The sequence below is a fragment of the Schistocerca piceifrons genome, chromosome 4, assembly GCF_021461385.2.
Source record: "Schistocerca piceifrons isolate TAMUIC-IGC-003096 chromosome 4, iqSchPice1.1, whole genome shotgun sequence".
Taxonomy (NCBI): domain Eukaryota; kingdom Metazoa; phylum Arthropoda; class Insecta; order Orthoptera; family Acrididae; genus Schistocerca; species Schistocerca piceifrons.
In genome coordinates, this window is record NC_060141.1 from 305,454,628 (window position 1) to 305,471,881 (window position 17,254).

The 17,254-nt window shown below is 45.1% G+C and overlaps 1 protein-coding gene and 1 non-coding gene across 2 annotated transcripts in view; one reads left to right on the forward strand and one right to left on the reverse strand.

Moving 5' to 3' along the window:
* LOC124795808 (locomotion-related protein Hikaru genki-like) overlaps positions 1 to 16,140 on the reverse strand; it is a gene marked incomplete at its 5' end in the record, with an annotated part of 321,671 nt that extends 305,531 nt beyond the window's left edge. The window contains one exon of the mRNA XM_047259889.1: positions 15,912 to 16,140. Coding sequence (XP_047115845.1) covers positions 15,912 to 16,140 — 229 coding nt within the window. The remainder of the gene's footprint in view (positions 1 to 15,911) is intronic.
* On the forward strand, positions 8,814 to 8,887 carry Trnat-ugu. Its single transcript has one exon. It is a non-coding gene; the product is annotated as a tRNA-Thr (tRNA).
* Positions 16,141 to 17,254: the final 1,114 nt, after the last annotated feature.

Genomic DNA, 17,254 nt, shown 5'->3' on the forward strand with positions numbered 1-17,254 from the left:
ATATATTTGGAAATAAACAGCAGAAATTTGGACAAGATAGGAACAACACTGCCGGAAAAAGAAAATGAATACACCCTTCCATAGGCTTTCACATAATTCAAGATTCATGGCTGCAACAGTGCGTATAGAGAACATGAAATGATTACATTTGCAGAGCAATAGCGCAAGTGCAGCAACGTAGGAGCTGACTCTGGAATACAGTAGATCTTACAGATGGCTAATATGTCATGGGATATGTTATGCCATACCTACGCCACGTCTTCACGTAGTTCTGTAAGAGGTGTTGGCTGACAAGTTGCAAGTCGAACAAGTCGCTTCTCATCCCATTCTACCCAACATGTGCTCGAATGGGAACAAGTCCGGAGATCCTGCTGAGCGGGGAAGTTGACGTATGTTGTGTTTCACGGGCAGCGTGTGGGCGAACATTATCCTCTTGAAACAACACATCATCTTCCTGTTACAAGAACGGGAGAAGAACGTATCTAACAATATTCTTCATGTATCGAGTACTGGTTAGCGTCTCCACAAGGAATGCCAAAGGTGGTGAAGGGTTCTAACTGGTCACAACGAGATCATAAGGCCTTGGATGGGGCCAGCATGTCTCGGATGAATGCGCACTACGACACAGCGCTCCCCAGATCTACGTCGCTCATGCATACGATGTCACCTGCGTGCAAGCAGAATCTTCTTTCATAGCATCCCAGCTTCCAAGTGCCTCTCTCACGACACCAACTAGTTGTGCACGACGTTGCTGTGGCGCTGGTGAAAGACTGACTAGAGGTATGCATGCCTGTAGTCCAACTGCTAATAACCTTTATGCAATAGTTCGTGTTCACACGTCTGGGCTCACAAGCCTTTTTAAATATGCTGAGGTAACTGTACAATCTGTCACTGCTGCCCTTACAATATGACGATTCTGGATAGCGTCTTAAAAGATGTCCTATCATCTTTTAAGACATCTGGGAATACGTTCCATGGTACTAGAAGAAACGGTAGAGGGCAAGAGCTGTAGAGGAAGAAAGAGATTGGAATACATCCAGCAGATAATTGAGGACGTACTTTTCGAGTACGAGTTAGAGATGAAGAAGTTCTCACAGGTGAGGAATTCGTCGTGGGCCTCATCAAACCAGTCACAAGACTGACAACAAGAGAAAATTGGAAGTAGCCCTGGAGTCAACAGTCTACACGCACTCGTGATTTTTTCGACGTGTAGATGATACCTTTGTAACTTGCCGGTTCAGTTCGGCAAGGATGCCCCTCTCTACCCTCCTGCATGCCATGGCCCTAGAGCCACTCATTGTTGCCGTGACGACCGAGATCTCCGACCTCACCCCATGTCAACACACTTTTCACTGTCGGGCACATGCTGATAACCACCTCCTCCACATCCGCTCCTTCGTCGAGGTTCGAGCAATCCTCAGATTGATCACATGTTATTGGTTACCGCTGCAGTGCCATGAATGGTGCCAAACCTTCTGTGATGTGCATTGGAAGAAGGTGAAGTGCACTCCTGCCGCTCGTGCGAACGTTCCGATACCTGGACATTACCTTTACCCCATCGCCACACTGATAGCGGCAAGAAATTTCGGTTTCCTACTACATGTAATCAGTAACGACATCCGGCAGAACATCCTGCGCCGCCAGGATACACTTCAACGCGTTGAGTTCCTTAATCGTTATGAGGCATCAAGATTGGTCCACATCGAGCAGGTTCTCCCTCTACCGACGGCGACTGGGCGGAAACTTAAGGCGGTTCTTAACTATTACCTTACGGCTGGCTCCATGTTTAAAGTCCGTTATGAGACACTTACTCTTCTCTCACGGAATGTTGGCCTCGGTCTTGTCAACTTCTGTATGCGAGCTTCGGCCTTGTAACATCATGAGAAGTCAGTGGACTGATCAGGGCACATCCCTAATGCCGCAGCATGGTTGAGGTCCTCCTGCCTGCGTCCACTCCACCACCGGCGTCTGTCGCCCACATCGGTGGCTCATTTGTCTCATTTTTCGACCTTTTTGGTTGACTAGGGTTACACACATACCATCCTGCCAGATACGCTCTAGAACAGAACATAGGATATTTACAAGCCACTACTGCACTGTGTTCCTCTTAATGTGGTGGATACCACACATCCCTCCATCCAGTGGCCCATAACGTAGAATACCATCCAGCAGACCTCCATCCCCAGGGATATCCGTGCAATGTAGCATCATATTTTTTTACATTTTTTATATAAGTCATTAGTCTTCTGACTGGTTTGATGTTTCCCGCCATGAATTACTCTCCTGTGCCAACCTCTTCATCTCAAAGCAGCAGTTGCAACGTTCAGTATTTCCTGCTATTTTCCAATCTTTGTCACCCTCTACGGTTTTTTTCACTCTGCATCTCCCTGTAGTACGATGGCAATCATTCTCTGATGTCTTAACAGATGTATCATCATCCCGTTACTTCTCCTTGTCTTCCACGTATTCGTTACCTCTCCGATTGTACACTGAACCTCTTCATACCTTACCTTATTTACCTGATGTACTATATTTCGTCTGTAGCACGACATCTCAAATACTTCGATTCTCTTTTGTTCCGGATTTCTCATAGTCTATGTTTCACCACCATACAATGCCGTGCTCAAAACATGCATCCTCTGAAATTTTTTCCTATGTTTGATACTAGCACTCATCTCTTGGCAACGAATACCTCTTTTGCCAATGTTATTCTGCTTTTGATGTGCTCCTCGCTCCGTCCGTCGTTGGTCATTTTGCTGCCTAGGTAGTAGAATTCCTCAAGTTCATCTACCGGGTGATCAAAAAGTCAGTATAATATTTGAAAACTTAATAAACCACGGAATAATGTAGATAGAGAGATAAAAATTTACACACATGCTTGGAATAACATAGGGTTTTATTAGAACAAAAAAAACAAAGTATTGCTAGACGCGTGAAAAATCTCTTGCGCGCGTCGTTTGGTGGTGATCGTATGCTCAGCCGCCACTTTCATCATGCTTGGCCTCCCAGGTCCCCAGACCACAGTCCGTGCGTTTATTGGCTTTGGGGTCACCTGAAGTCGCAAGTGTATCGTCATCGACCAACATCTCTAGGGATGCTGCAAGACAACATCCGACGCCAATGCCTCACCGTAACTCCGGACATGCTTTACAGTGCTGTTCACAACATTATTCCTGGACTACAGCTATTGTTGATGAATGATGGTGGACATACTTAGCATTTCCTGTAAAGAACATCAACTTTGCTTTGTCTTACTTTGTTATGCTAATTATTTATATTCTGATCAGATGAAGTGCCATCTGTCGGACATTTTTTGAACGTTTGTATTTTTTTAGTTCTAATAAATCTCCATGTCATTCCAAGCCTGTGTGTCAATTTCTACCTCTCTATCTACATTATTCCGTGATTTATTCAGTTTTCAAATTTATACTGACTTTTTGATCACCTGGTACTTCGTGACCATCAATCCGGATGTTACGTTTTTTGCTGCTCTCATTATTGCTACTTTTCGTTCTTTCGTCTTTATTCGATTTACTCTCAATCGATATTCAGTACTTATTACACTGTCCCTCCCGTTCAGTGTATCCTGCAATTCTTCTTCACGTTCACTCAGGACAGCAATGTTATCAGCGAATCGTATCACTTACATCTTGTCACGTTGAATTTTAATTCCACTCCCGAACCTTTTTTTCCATCATTGATTCTTCGATGTACAGATTGAACAGTAGGGGCGGAAGACAGCTCTTGTAGTCTTCACAATTATGTGGATGATATTTTTCCGAAAGTCAGATAGTATAGAGCCACTCTTACATTTTACACACCAACGCGAATAGTCGTATCTTGTCACACTTCCCTATAAATTTAGAAATTCTCATGGAATGTTGTCAATCCCTTGTGCACTATTTGATCGTAAGTCCTCCAAAACTTTCTTAAATTCTGATTCTAATAATGGATCCCCTACCTCTTCTAAATCGATTCTGTTTCTTCTTCTGTCACATCTGTCAACTTTTCCCCGTCACAGGGACCTTCAATGTACTCTTTCCACCTATCCGCTCTCTCCTCTTTATTTAACAGAGGAATTCCCGTTGCACTCTTAATGTTAACACCCTTGCTTTTAATTCCACCGAAGATAGCTTTGACTTTCGTGGATGCTGAGTCAGTCTATCCGACAAACATTTTTTTTCGATTTCTTCACATTTTCCTTGCACCCATTTCGTCTTAGCTTCTCTGCACTTCCAGTTTATTCCATTCCTCACTGATTTCTACACTCCTGGAAATTGAAATAAGAACACCGTGAATTCATTGTCCCAGGAAGGGGAAACTTTATTGACACATTCCTGGGGTCAGATACATCACATGATCACACTGACAGAACCACAGGCACATAGACACAGGCAACAGAGCATGCACAATGTCGGCACTAGTACAGTGTATATCCACCTTTCGCAGCAATGCAGGCTGCTATTCTCCCATGGAGACGATCGTAGAGATGCTGGATGTAGTCCTGTGGAACGGCTTGCCATGCCATTTCCACCTGGCGCCTCAGTTGGACCAGCGTTCGTGCTGGACGTGCAGACCGCGTGAAACGACGCTTCATCCAGTCCCAAACATGCTCAATGGGGGACAGATCCGGAGATCCTACTGGCCAGGGTAGTTGACTTACACCTTCTAGAGCGCGTTGGGTGGCACGGGATACATGCGGACGTGCATTGTCCTGTTGGAACAGCAAGTTCCCTTGCCGGTCTAGGAATGGTAGAACGATGGGTTAGATGACGGTTTGGATGTACCGTGCACTATTCAGTGTCCCCTCGACGATCACCAGTGGTGTACGGCCAGTGTAGGAGATCGCTCCCCACACCATGATGCCGGGTGTTGGCCCTGTGTGCCTCGGTCGTATGCAGTCCTGATTGTGGCGCTCACCTGCACGGCGCCAAACACGCATACGACCATCATTGGCACCAAGGCAGAAGCGACTCTCATCGCTGAAGACGACACGTCTCCATTCGTCCCTCCATTCACGCCTGTCGCGACACCACTGGAGGCGGGCTGCACGATGTTGGGGCGTGAGCGGAAGACGGCCTAACGATGTGCAGGACCGTAGCCCAGCTTCATGGAGACGGTTGCGAATGGTCCTCGCCGATACCCCAGGAGCAACAGTGTCCCTAATTTGCTGGGAAGTGGCGGTGCGATCCCCTACGGCACTGCGTAGGATCCTGCGGTCTTGGCGTGCATCCGTGCGTCGCTGCGGTCCGGTCCCAGGTCGACGGGCACGTGCACCTTCCGCCGACCACTGGCGACAACATCGATGTACTGTGGAGACCTCACGCCCCACGTGTTGAGCAATTCGGCGGTACGTCCACCCGGCCTCCCGCATGCCCACTATACGCCCTCGCTCAAAGTCCGTCAACTGCACATACGGTTCACGTCCACGCTGTCGCGGCATGCTACCAGTGTTAAAGACTGCGATGGAGCTCCGTATGCCACGGCAAACTGGCTGACACTGACGGCGGCGGTGCACAAATGCTGCGCAGCTAGCGCCATTCGACGGCCAACACCGCGGTTCCTGGTGTGTCCGCTGTGCCGTGCGTGTGATCATTGCTTGTACAGCCCTCTCGCTGTGTCCGGAGCAAGTATGGTGGGTCTGACACACCGGTGTCAATGTGTTCCTTTTTCCATTTCCAGGAGTGTGTTTCTGTATTGCTGAATTTCCCTCATCACTTTTTGTTTTTCCTTCTTTCGCGATCAACAGAAGTATTTCTTCTGTTACTAATGGTTTCTTCGCAGTTACTTTCTTTGTATCTATGTTTTTCTTACAACTTCTGTGATTCCCTTATTAGAGATGTCCATTCCTCTACAACTGTACCGAGCTATTCCCCATTTCTGTATCTATAGCCTCAGAGAACTTCAAGCGTATCTCATCATTCCTTATTACTTCTGTATCCGTCTTCTTTGCGTACTTATTCTTCCTGGCTAATCTGTTAAACTTCAGCCTACTCTTCATCGCTACTACGTTATGATCTGAGTCTATATCTTCTCCTGGCTACACCATGCAATCTAGTATCAGATTTCGGAATCTCTGTCCGACCATGTTGTAATCTAATCGCAATCTTCCCGTATCACCCGGTCTTTTCCAAGTATACCTCCTTCTCTTGTGATTCTCGAACAGAGTATTCGCTACTAGTACCTAAAATTTATTACAGAACTCAATTAATCGTTCTCCTCTCTCGTTCCTTGTCCCAAGCTCATATTCTTCTTTAACCTTTTCTTCTGCCCCTTCATCCACAACACCTTTCCAGACTATTAAATTTTCGTCTCCTTTCACGCACTCTCTTAACCCTTCAATATTCTCATATACTTTCTCTACCTCTTCATCTTCAGCTTGCGACATCGGCGATGTGGATCTGAACTATCGTAGTCGGTGTTGGTTGGCTATTGGTTCTGATAGGAACAAGCCTGTCACTGAACAGTTTGCAGTAACTCTTTCTCTCTGCCCTACCTGCCTGTTCATAACTTCTTAACGAATCCTACTGCCGTGATATCATTTTCTGCTGCTGTTGATGTTACCCTATACTTACCTGACCAGGAATCATTGTCTCCTTTCCATTTCGCTTCATTAGCCCCCACTAAATATAGATTGAACATTTTCATTTCTGTTTTCAGATTTTCTAGCGTCCCTGCCACGTTCATGCTTTTGACATTCCACCCCATGACTCGTAGAACGCCGTGTTTTCTTTGGTTACTCAATCTTTTTGTCATGATCACCTCCCCTTGACAGGCCCCTCACGAAGATCCGAATGGGGGACTATTTCGGAAACTTTTGTCAATGGAGAGGTCGTCATGACACTCTTTCAATCACAGACCACATATGCTTTGAATACACATTATGTATCTTTAATGCATCCTCATGCCGTTGATCAATGCTAAATCTTCCGCCTTCAGGGGCGGTTTCCCACCCGAAAGACGGTGCCTGAACCTCTGTCTGGTCCTTCGCCCTCGTCGACACGGCCGTAGGCAGAATGAGGGTGACGTCTTATGCTGGAAGTCTTCGGCTGCCAATGTTGAGTATCAGTCTAAATTATAGCAGTACAATGTTTAGAACTCGGGACTGAGTGTGCTTAGGTTACTAATCAAATACGCTACCCCTAGACCAATGTTGCACGTGACATAGTTAGGAAAAATATTTCCACAAAAAAGTGACTGCACATTATTGGTTTCCCTCTTTGTCTCCTTTGTCAGAAATTCGATGTTGATGTCCGCCGTCTGACCCGCGCCTCTTCGCACGACGTCTGTCGACATGTGCTGCAAATTGTTGCCTGCTACTTCCGGGTGCCAACAGACACGATAGAATGGCAGATGTTTATATTCCCGGAGTACTACCATTTTTCCGCCAAATATTTTGCCAATACGTGGGTCAAGATGTGGATAATCAGTTACATATCCCGTGTCGGGCCTAAATCCCACCTCGACTTTTGGACCTGTTTACAAACAGCCCATGAAGTGTTTGAACATACGGCACGTTACCGAATGTATTTGCCAACTACCTTCGGTGGGTACTGGTTATATCTCCGGGCAGCTGGGGAGTGCCTGGAACTGAGGGTATCTACCTCCCCTCCCCCCTATCAAAGTAAACCCACCTATAATCTATTCTAGCCCCGACTTCCTCGTACGAGAGAGCGCGTCGTAAACGTGCGGTTTTTCACCTTTTTCTTTTCTCTTACCCAGTCTTTGTTTTTTTCTATGTATCTTGCACTTTGTTGATTCTAGTGTTTCCCACCTTCTTGTGCCCCATAGATTCGGTGGCGGTGAGTGGCACACTGTGGCCAGGCCTCTGGCTTCGACTCCTGCCCACTCTGCCCCTTGAACCCCCAACAGTACATTCCTTACAAAAAAATTGTAAGGCAATTCTAAAATAAAAAAATCGGTATATCACGTTTCCTTGGAAGGCAACGCTCCCGAGCTCCGGTCTCGGTCCGGCACACAATTTTAATCTTGCAGGAAGCTTCACTGTTGCTGTTGTTTTGATAATACAGGTTTACAAGTAGAGCTGTGGTTAGCTTTTTCCAGGCCCATTTTAACGGTCTGCAACGGTAATGCACACCGATGCTTGTGTTTCATTCCTACGCACCGTACCAGCACCGGCACCTAAAAGTAGGACACTACCAACAACGCAACTCTTGCAGCGCACAGTCTGAACTTCATTCCTTTCAAGTTGGGTAGATAGCTATCCGTCTACACTTGCCCAGTTAGCAAAATGTTAATTATAAGTATCGGTACATTTCTGACTGCGTCACATGTTCGCAATTTCACCAGGGAGCATTCTGCCTCGCTGTGGACGGTAGTCGTAATGTTTTCGCTCATCAATTTATGTGTAGAATTATTTTGTTAGAATAGCTGCCGATCGATAATTTTGAGACTTTGTAAAGTTCATCATTAGAAATTCTTTATTAGAAAATGTAAGGATAAAATACATTGACCAACAAAACAAGTTTCCCTGAACAAAACAAGGACTATTAGTTCCACATTTTGGATATGTGCTCTTGTCAAAGCTAAGAAGTGCTCTGAAAACCTGTCTTTTCTACAGTAAACCGCAAGCAATAAGCGATGAGAAGATCATATACTAGCTCCATTTACGTGATATTAACTTTTTTTATTCTTTTACAATGTGATATTGTATTATTAAACGTCATTAATATTCCCCAGATATTGTACTTTCCGATGCAGGGGCACTACGAATGTAGTGTGTGGACTATGAGAATGTGGGTTTCACGGGGAGTGTTCCAGCGGTAAGTCCCGGCAGTCGCACTATCCTCTGTGCCTCGGTGGCTCAGATGGATAGAGCGTCTGCCGTGTAAGCGGGAGATCCCGGGTCCGAGTCCCGGTCGAGGCACACATTTTCAACTGTCGCCGTTGGTGTATATCAACGCCTGTTAGCCACTAATGGTATTGATTTAACTGTAATTTCATTCTAGAGAGCTGCACCTGAAAGTACAATATCTGGGAAATATTAATAAAATTTAATGGTATTGATTTAATTGTAATTTCATTGTGCTTTCCATTCCAAGAGCTAATTGGGCTGTGTGTATGTGGGTGGGTGTGAGTATGTGCGTGTACGAGAGGGTTACATGTTAAATAATAGTACAAGCGAACGGCAATTAATTGCCGTCTTGTTACACAACGTGTGTAACTGATTAAGCAGTCCCTGAGCCTTTCCTCTACCCGCACGCTGATGATAGCTCCCGTCGATGGTAGGTGCTGCAATCTCGGTAACAGGCGCGGCCATCGTTATTGTCACTTTCGATAAGCACCTCAGCTCGACAGAATGTACTGTCGCCACTTAAAAGGTGACTTCCGCTTTACACTCTCCAAAAATTTCGGAACATGTTTCCACGCAACGTGATACGCAGTTTTGTCCAAGTACTCACTCTCCCCGACTTTCACTATTCTGATGTAATCGAACATGGCAAGAGCAGTGAAAATTTCGTATCCTTAGAACTAGTCATAAATGCCTGCGTGCGTTAAGCCTACAACATTCGTTTGTTTGACCATGTCATTTTTCCAGCTACACTGTTAGCTACCATACCATCTCCTCAACGTATATGTACCTGAATACATCATATCAGAAATCATTTACCAGTCATGACACCGTAATAACAACGCAAAGTTTACTTATTCAGTATCATAGCTATTCCCATTCTTAAAAAAAAAGAAGAACAGTTAATGATCCTCTGTTCCTGCTGGCTGTCAATGGAACGAGCACCCAGGCACTCTGCGCGGAGTTAAATCAGTGCTCTTTCGCATATAAGAAAAAGCTGAGTGAGGTCCTTTCGTCAGCTTCTCAGTTTCTTCCCAAAATACTAACACAAATGGCAACCCTCTAACAGTATAACAAATGCTTACAGTTTCTCCAAGATATGCTTCCTTATGTTCTCGTTTATAAGTCAGTCACGTCATCATCCGATCCGTCTCCAACTCTTCATAGTGTGAGACCACGGGTGAGCATTTAGTATTCCACTGAGACTGAGAAGCTAAGAAGGTCTGGTCCCGGTCACCTATAGACTTCTAAGAGCGCTCCACGTGTGAACTGTTTAAGAAGAAAGTCTTGCCACAAAAGCTAATGAAAATCGTAATTTAAATAGAAGTGCTCCTATTAAAATATGGGTAGCATACCTTTCATAGATATAATGAGACAGGTGTTGCATCGAACTACACAATGAAACCAAAGGCACAATAAAATCATCTTTGCTGCTAAGCTGCATTAGCTTGATTCTACTCACTGAATGCCGTCACTGAATGGGTAAGACAATTAACACAATTGGCACAGTAGGGTAGAACTAGAAATGAAATGACACCACTAGTTATATCCATCTAGACCCACAGCTGTTGCGGAAATAATCAACAGATCAACAAAAAAACCAGAAAAGTTCACATAAGCACCAACACCATTGCCTAAGGACCGATTGACTGTGAAAATTAATTTAGGGAAGAAAGGCTCTAAATTGAAGCCAACAGCTTTACAGTCCCTTCGTCACGACTAGTGCAAATGCGGATTACGCTTACCATCGCTCTACAAAGTAGGTGCAAAGGATGACAGCAGTGATATGTAAGAGTTACATATTCAGCTCTAAAATGAAATCCTCCGGACTTCTGTGAGGCTTTTATTGGAACACTGCTCATTGTCTCTTACAATACCTAGTTCAGGAACCAGCTTTTCAGGAAGCAACATTTTTATGACACGCCTGCTATTGAACCCTTGTTTCCTTCACTTTCTACAGTTTTTCAGCGGGCCCTACTTACAGAAAAAACATTACAGATGTCTTTCACTGAACAGAAAAAAATGGTTCAAATGGCTCTGAGCACTATGGGAGTCAACTTCTGTGGTCATCAGTCCCCTAGAACTTAGAACTACTTAAACCTAACTGACCTAAGGACGCCACACACACCCATGCCCGACGCAAGATACGAACCTGCGACAATAGCAGCAGCGCGGCTCCGGACTGGAGCGCCTAGAACCGCACGGCCACCACGGCCGGCCACTCAACGGATATGAGATTGAGAAGTAGTTATTAGATTTGAAATTATTTGTCTGTGGTTCATACGTATTCGCCTTTTCATGCCTCTCTAGCCATTTTTTTTTTTTTTAATAATTTGAGAATCTTATGTGGATAGTGGGTTATTAGGTGACAGAGAAATTTTGAAAAAGGTGTCAAATAAAATTACTTCCATTTTTCTCATGTCCTCCTTCCTCCCTCTCACTTCTCTCATGTCCATTGCTGCCTCTATAATCTGTCTTTTTTGTTCTACTATACATCTATACATCTATAAACTTAAGTATCCCACTGAAGGTTCTTTCTGTATGTTCAGACTAATCTGAAGAACTACTTTAGCGATTTATGTGCAGTTTTCACTAAAACAGAAACTGTTTCATGAGGAACATTCATGAGCACAAAAGGCAACCATAAGTCCACCCGATTGCAGTTCCATGCCAGCACAAGCTACCGCTGCCAGGAGAGCAACAGCTACCGCTGAGTTCCTGACCCCACGGCCCCCATTATTGCTACGAGATAACACTGCAAACGACAGTTAAATATGGAATAGATAATATTTATGCCGTGGTGTGTGCTCACTAAATCGTCTACATTATATGAAAGTGATGGTATTTAGTTAATTAACGTTGTTACCTGAATTTGAATCACAATTCTATGCAGTTGCCCATAAGCAAAATTGTTTATACTCCACACGTCTGCTCATAGATACTTAGTACTATCTGTGTCAAGTCGCTAGTGACGTAAATAGTCTCTGCTTCCTTCTACTACAGCTAAACTGCTGTCCGCTACTATTGGCCTTATGTCTAAGTGTTGTAGAAGAGACCGGGACACGACGTCGCACAGGTCGCTTGTCACAACTGTCACTGCTGCTTCCCAGCGGTAATTCAAACAACAGTCCAAACACAATATTCTGAGAAGATTGTATGCCGTGGCTAGTTGCTGAAGCGTGTTTTCTGAATTTTGTTGGTGTTTCTGTGTTTTCCACCTATAAGTATTCATTGATTGATATACTTAGTTCTCATAATTCACTCTGATCAGTGCAGTGTAGATCTCAATTATTTTCCAACAAATGTACTCTGTTATTCCGTATCAGCATTGGTATTTAGTTCAAGGTCTAATTTTCCAAATAAGATTCTATCTGAAATATCTGTTTGAACTTGATGCCACAAAAAGTTCTGGGTGCGTGTAGTTTATCGATTGTTTCAGGTAAAGATATTTAAAAGTCACGAAAAGAAACATATCGAGGAGAAGTTGCTCCAGAAATGATACGTGCAGCAGTGAAAAAGGTAAAAAGGAGGATATCGTCGATTTGCAACTGATTATTAAATCAATTCGAACTTAAATAAGAAATTGTAAGAAAATTCCCCAAGATACAATACAGTTCGACGTTTTGCCACTTTTCAAAACAGAAAAAAATCTAGTGGTGACGAGAAGAAACTAAAGCAATATGTCTTGAAACGGCCATGTTTACTATGGTTTAACAACAAACGAAGTCAAAACTCTTGCTTGTGATCTTTGCGTGATAAGTTTTATTAAATGTCCTAAATCTTGGCAGGGAGACAAGTCATTGATCGATTTTTTTTTTAAAAGACAGCCAACTGTTTCAGTCTGTAAACCAGAGACAGTTAGCTTATCACGAGCTTCCAAAGCCAACCGAAAAATGCGGAACTTTTTTCCAGCGATTTGGCAACAGATGTTGGAAGACATAATATTCAACACCATGGAATTTGGAACGTGGAGAAAACAGTCAGCTCAGTGCAGACGCCAGACAGAACTCTTGCTAACAGTAAAATAATGGAATAATTGACAAAGTATGTAGAAGGTAAGCTGAGGATTCGGGAAATATTACCCCAAGGTCAAATGCAGGGGGCTGACAAAAGTTGGAATGAACGCGAAAAATGCATTCTAGAGCATAAATGTAGATACTAGCGAATCCTGCAGGTTGTGCTGTCGTGTTTGACCGAAAATGGCACCTGTACAATGTTGTCAAAACGTTAAGATACTAATGTCAGTCATGGCCAGAACTGTGTTCTGTGTTATTGTAAGTGCATTTTGTCGCAACTAAGACCATTCGAACGTGGGCGAATTACTAGTGCTCGTATGGTGGGTGTGCCTGTAACCAAGGGATGGAGTCGACTGTTTGGTGTTTTAAGTGGCACTGTATTGAAGATCTATACTGCATACAGGTAAAACGCAAAAAAACATAAGTCACAACCCGGAGTAATCGTGTGTTGAATGGTCGTGACAGACATGCACTGAAGGAGGTTATGACAAAAAGTAAGGGGGACTACAGTTACGAAAGCCACTGCAGAATTGTATGCAGCACTCGCAAACTCTGTCATCATCAAAACGGAACAAACAGAGTTCCAGAAGCGGGGAATTTGCGGGTGAGCTTGAATTCACAAACCACTCATTAGTGATGAAATGGCCGTAACGGGAAAATCTGGTGCATAAGCAGAAAATCCTGGACTAAAGAAATGGAAAAATGTCATTTGGTAGGATTAATCTTGTTTCACACTGTTTCCAATCTTGGACCGAGTTTACGTCCCAAGAGCCGCCCTCGTTACCGTGAGAGTTCGAATTACTACCGACGATAAGTGACCTTTATGGCTGTTGGGATCCTTCCCATGGTATAATGTTTGTTCCCCGGCCGCGATGCTTTGTTTCAAGATGAAAAGTCACTTCCCCACCCAGCTCGCATCGTACAGGACTGGTCTTCTTTGGAGAGAAGAGTGCTTGATCGCTATGCACCTTCATCGTGGTTATACGAACCTGCCACTATTTTACAGGAAGAACGCTATGAGATTTAGTTGAAAATCATTCGGCAGCTGTATTCATCATTACAGAAATGACTGTCAGCTGTTTTAAAAGCAAACGTTTTGCGTGCAAGGTGATGTGCTGTTTACATATTATTGCCAATCATCAGTAACTTTTTAATTGTGTGTCCGCTCGATATTGTCTGGGCTAATATAGGACATTATCGTAATTAACAATATTGCAGTGTCTGCATTGGTTTTAAATATACAGTAGAGTTTTATCAGTCTTACTGGTTTATTTCTATTCTCAGTACATTTTTATACAAAATATCTTACGTGACACAATAGTGATGAAAATGGAAACTATAAACCGTCGCAGCCTGCCGTGTGAGGTATTAAATATGTCATTTTTTGAGCTTCTTTGTGAACACCATGTAAAACGCAGAGGAGGACTGCACTGTAGTTCCTTCTCTAGATTATCGCATAGATGACAGAATGGTAGATATCGAAATAGACGACAGAGGGATAGAGAAACAATTAATATCGCTCAAAAGAGGAAAGGCCGCTGGACTTGATAGGATACCAGTTCGATTTTACACAGAGTACGCGAAGGACCTTGCCTCCCTTCTTGCAGCGGTGTGCCGTGGGTCTCTGGAAGAGCGTGGCGTTCCAAAGGATTGGAAAAGGGCACAGGTCATCCACGTTTTCAAGAAAGGACGTCGAACAGATGTGCAGAACTATAGACCTATATCTCTACCGTCTATCAGTTTTAGAATTTTGGAACACGTATTATGTTCGAGTATAATGACTCTTCTGGAGACTAGAAATCTACTCTGTAGGAATCAGCATGGGTTTCGAAAAAGACGATCGTGTGAGGGCCATAGACACGGGTTCCCAGGTAGATGCCGTGTTTCTTGACTTCCGCAAGGCGTTCGATACAGTTCACCACAGTCGATTAATGAACAAAGTAAGAGCATATGGACTATCAGACCAATTGTGTGATTGGATTGAAGAGTTCCTAGAGAACAGAACGCAGCATGTCATCTTCCGAAGTAAGAGTGGTTTCAGGTGTGCTGCAGGGGAGTGTCATAGGACCGTTGCTATTCACAACATACGTAAATAACCTCGTGGATAACATCGGAAGTTCACTGCGGCTTTTTGCGGATGATGCTGTGGTACTCGTATATCGAGAGGTTGTAACAATGGAAATTTGTACTGAAATGCAGAAGGATCTGTAACGAATTGACGCATGATGCAGGGAATGGCAATTGAATCTCAGTGTTGACAAGTGTAATGTGCTGCGAATACACAGAAAGAAAGATCCCTTATCATTTAGCTACAATATATCAGGTCAGCAACTGGAAGCCGTTAATTCCATAAATTATCTGGGAGTACGCATTAGGAGTGATTTAAAATGGAATGATCATATAAAGTCGATCGTCGGTAAAGCAGATGCCAGACTGAGATTCATTGGAAGAATCCTGAGGACATGCAATCCGAAAACAAAGGAAGTAGGTTACAGTACACTTGTTCGCCCACTGCTTGAATACTGCTCAGCAGTGTGGGATCCGTACCAGATAGGGTTGATAGAAGAGAGAGAGAATATCCAACGGGGAGCAGCGCGCTTCGTTACAGGATCATTTAGTAATCGCGAAAGCGTTACGGAGATGATAGATAAACTCCAGTGGAAGACTTTGCAGGAGAGACGCTCAGTAGCTCGGTACGGGCTTTTGTTGAAGTTTCGAGAACATACCTTCGCCGAGGAGCCAAGCAGTATATTGCTCCCTCCTGTGCATAGCTCGCGAAGAGACCATGAGGATAAAATCAGAGAGATTAGGGCCCATGCAGAGGCACACCGACAATCTTTCTTTCCACGAACAATACGAGACTGGAATAGAAGGGAGAACCGATAGGGGTACTCAAGGTACCCTCCGCCACACACCGTCAGGTGGCCTGCGGAGTATGGATGTAGATGTAGATGTAGAACACGTACAGTGCCTGGTTAGATCTGAGAAAGGAGCTGGAGTCCCGGCTCTTATTAGGATAATTAACTAGATAAGGAAGCAATGGCGCTGGCGCGGCTCTGGTGGCAGAGCGGGGCGCTACTGACCGTCGGGGCTCTGGCAGAGCGGGCCCACCCAGGAGCCGCCGGTGCACTTGATCTTGCAGAGGCGGCGCTCGCCCAGCGGGCCCAGCTCGCCCCAGAACTTGACCTCCAGCACCTGCGAGTAGTCGCTGCGGTGGCGGTCCGTCGCGGTCGCGGCGGCGCGCAGTGTGCCGTTCAGCGCCAGCTCCGGGGGCGGGCACCCGCTCACGCCGCCGCCGCCGCCGCCGTCGCCCAAGCCACCACCACCACCGCCTCCACCGCCTCTCCCGCTGCCAGACGCACCTTTACCGCCTCCGCGCAACTCTGAAATGTAAACAAACACCTTGCGTCACATTCTTGTCACATGTATGTTCCTTTAATTGCGGCGGTGGTTCGGTGAGTGAGATACGAAGAACTCTCACCTGCATATAAACACCTCGGGCTGCTGAAGTTTCAGGTATATTGTATTGGATTTTATTGTATGTTAACGGGGGACTAGAAGCGACGGAGAGGCTCCGTCCCCGCCGCAGCCGCAGTAGTTCTCAACCCCACGACGACTACCGCAGTCCACGTCACCCCTCCGCCGCCCAACACCGAACCCAGGGTTATTGTGCGGTTCGGCCCCCGGTTGACCCCCCCCCCCCCCCAGGGAACGTCTCACACCATACGAGTGTAACCCCTATGTTTGCGTGGTAGAGTAATGGTGGTGTAGGCGTACGTTGAGAACTTGTTTGCGCAGCAATCGCCGACATAGTGTAACTGAGGCGGAATAAGGGGAACCAACCCGCTTTCGCCGAGGCAGATGGAAAACCGCCTAAAAACCATCCACAGACTGGCCGGTTCACCGGACCTCGACACAAATTCGCAGGGCGGATTCGTGCCGGGGAGCAGGCACTCCTTCCCGCCCGGAAAGCAGTGCGTTAGACCGCACAGCCAACCGGGCGGGCCTTCAGTTATATCCTATGATTTACACTGAAGTGACAAAAATCGTGTGATGACTCGTAATATCGTGTCGGAGATCCTTTTAGCCGGCGTACTGAAGCAGCTCGACTTAGCACGGACTCAGAAATTCGTTTGAAATCCCCAGGAGAAATATTGAACCATGGCCTCTATAGACATGTATAACAGCGAAAATGTTGTCAGTGTAGGATTTTAAATACCACGTGACCTTGTGATTGTGTCCCATAAATGTTCTATGGAATTTATATCGGGAGATCTGAGTGGCTAAATCATTAGCTCGAATTGCCCAGAATGTTCTTCAAACCAGTCGCGAACAATTGTGGCTGGTGACATAGCTCACTGTCGTTCATAAGATCTCCATCATTTTCTGCGAACATTAGGTCCATAATGCTGCAAATGATGCCCAA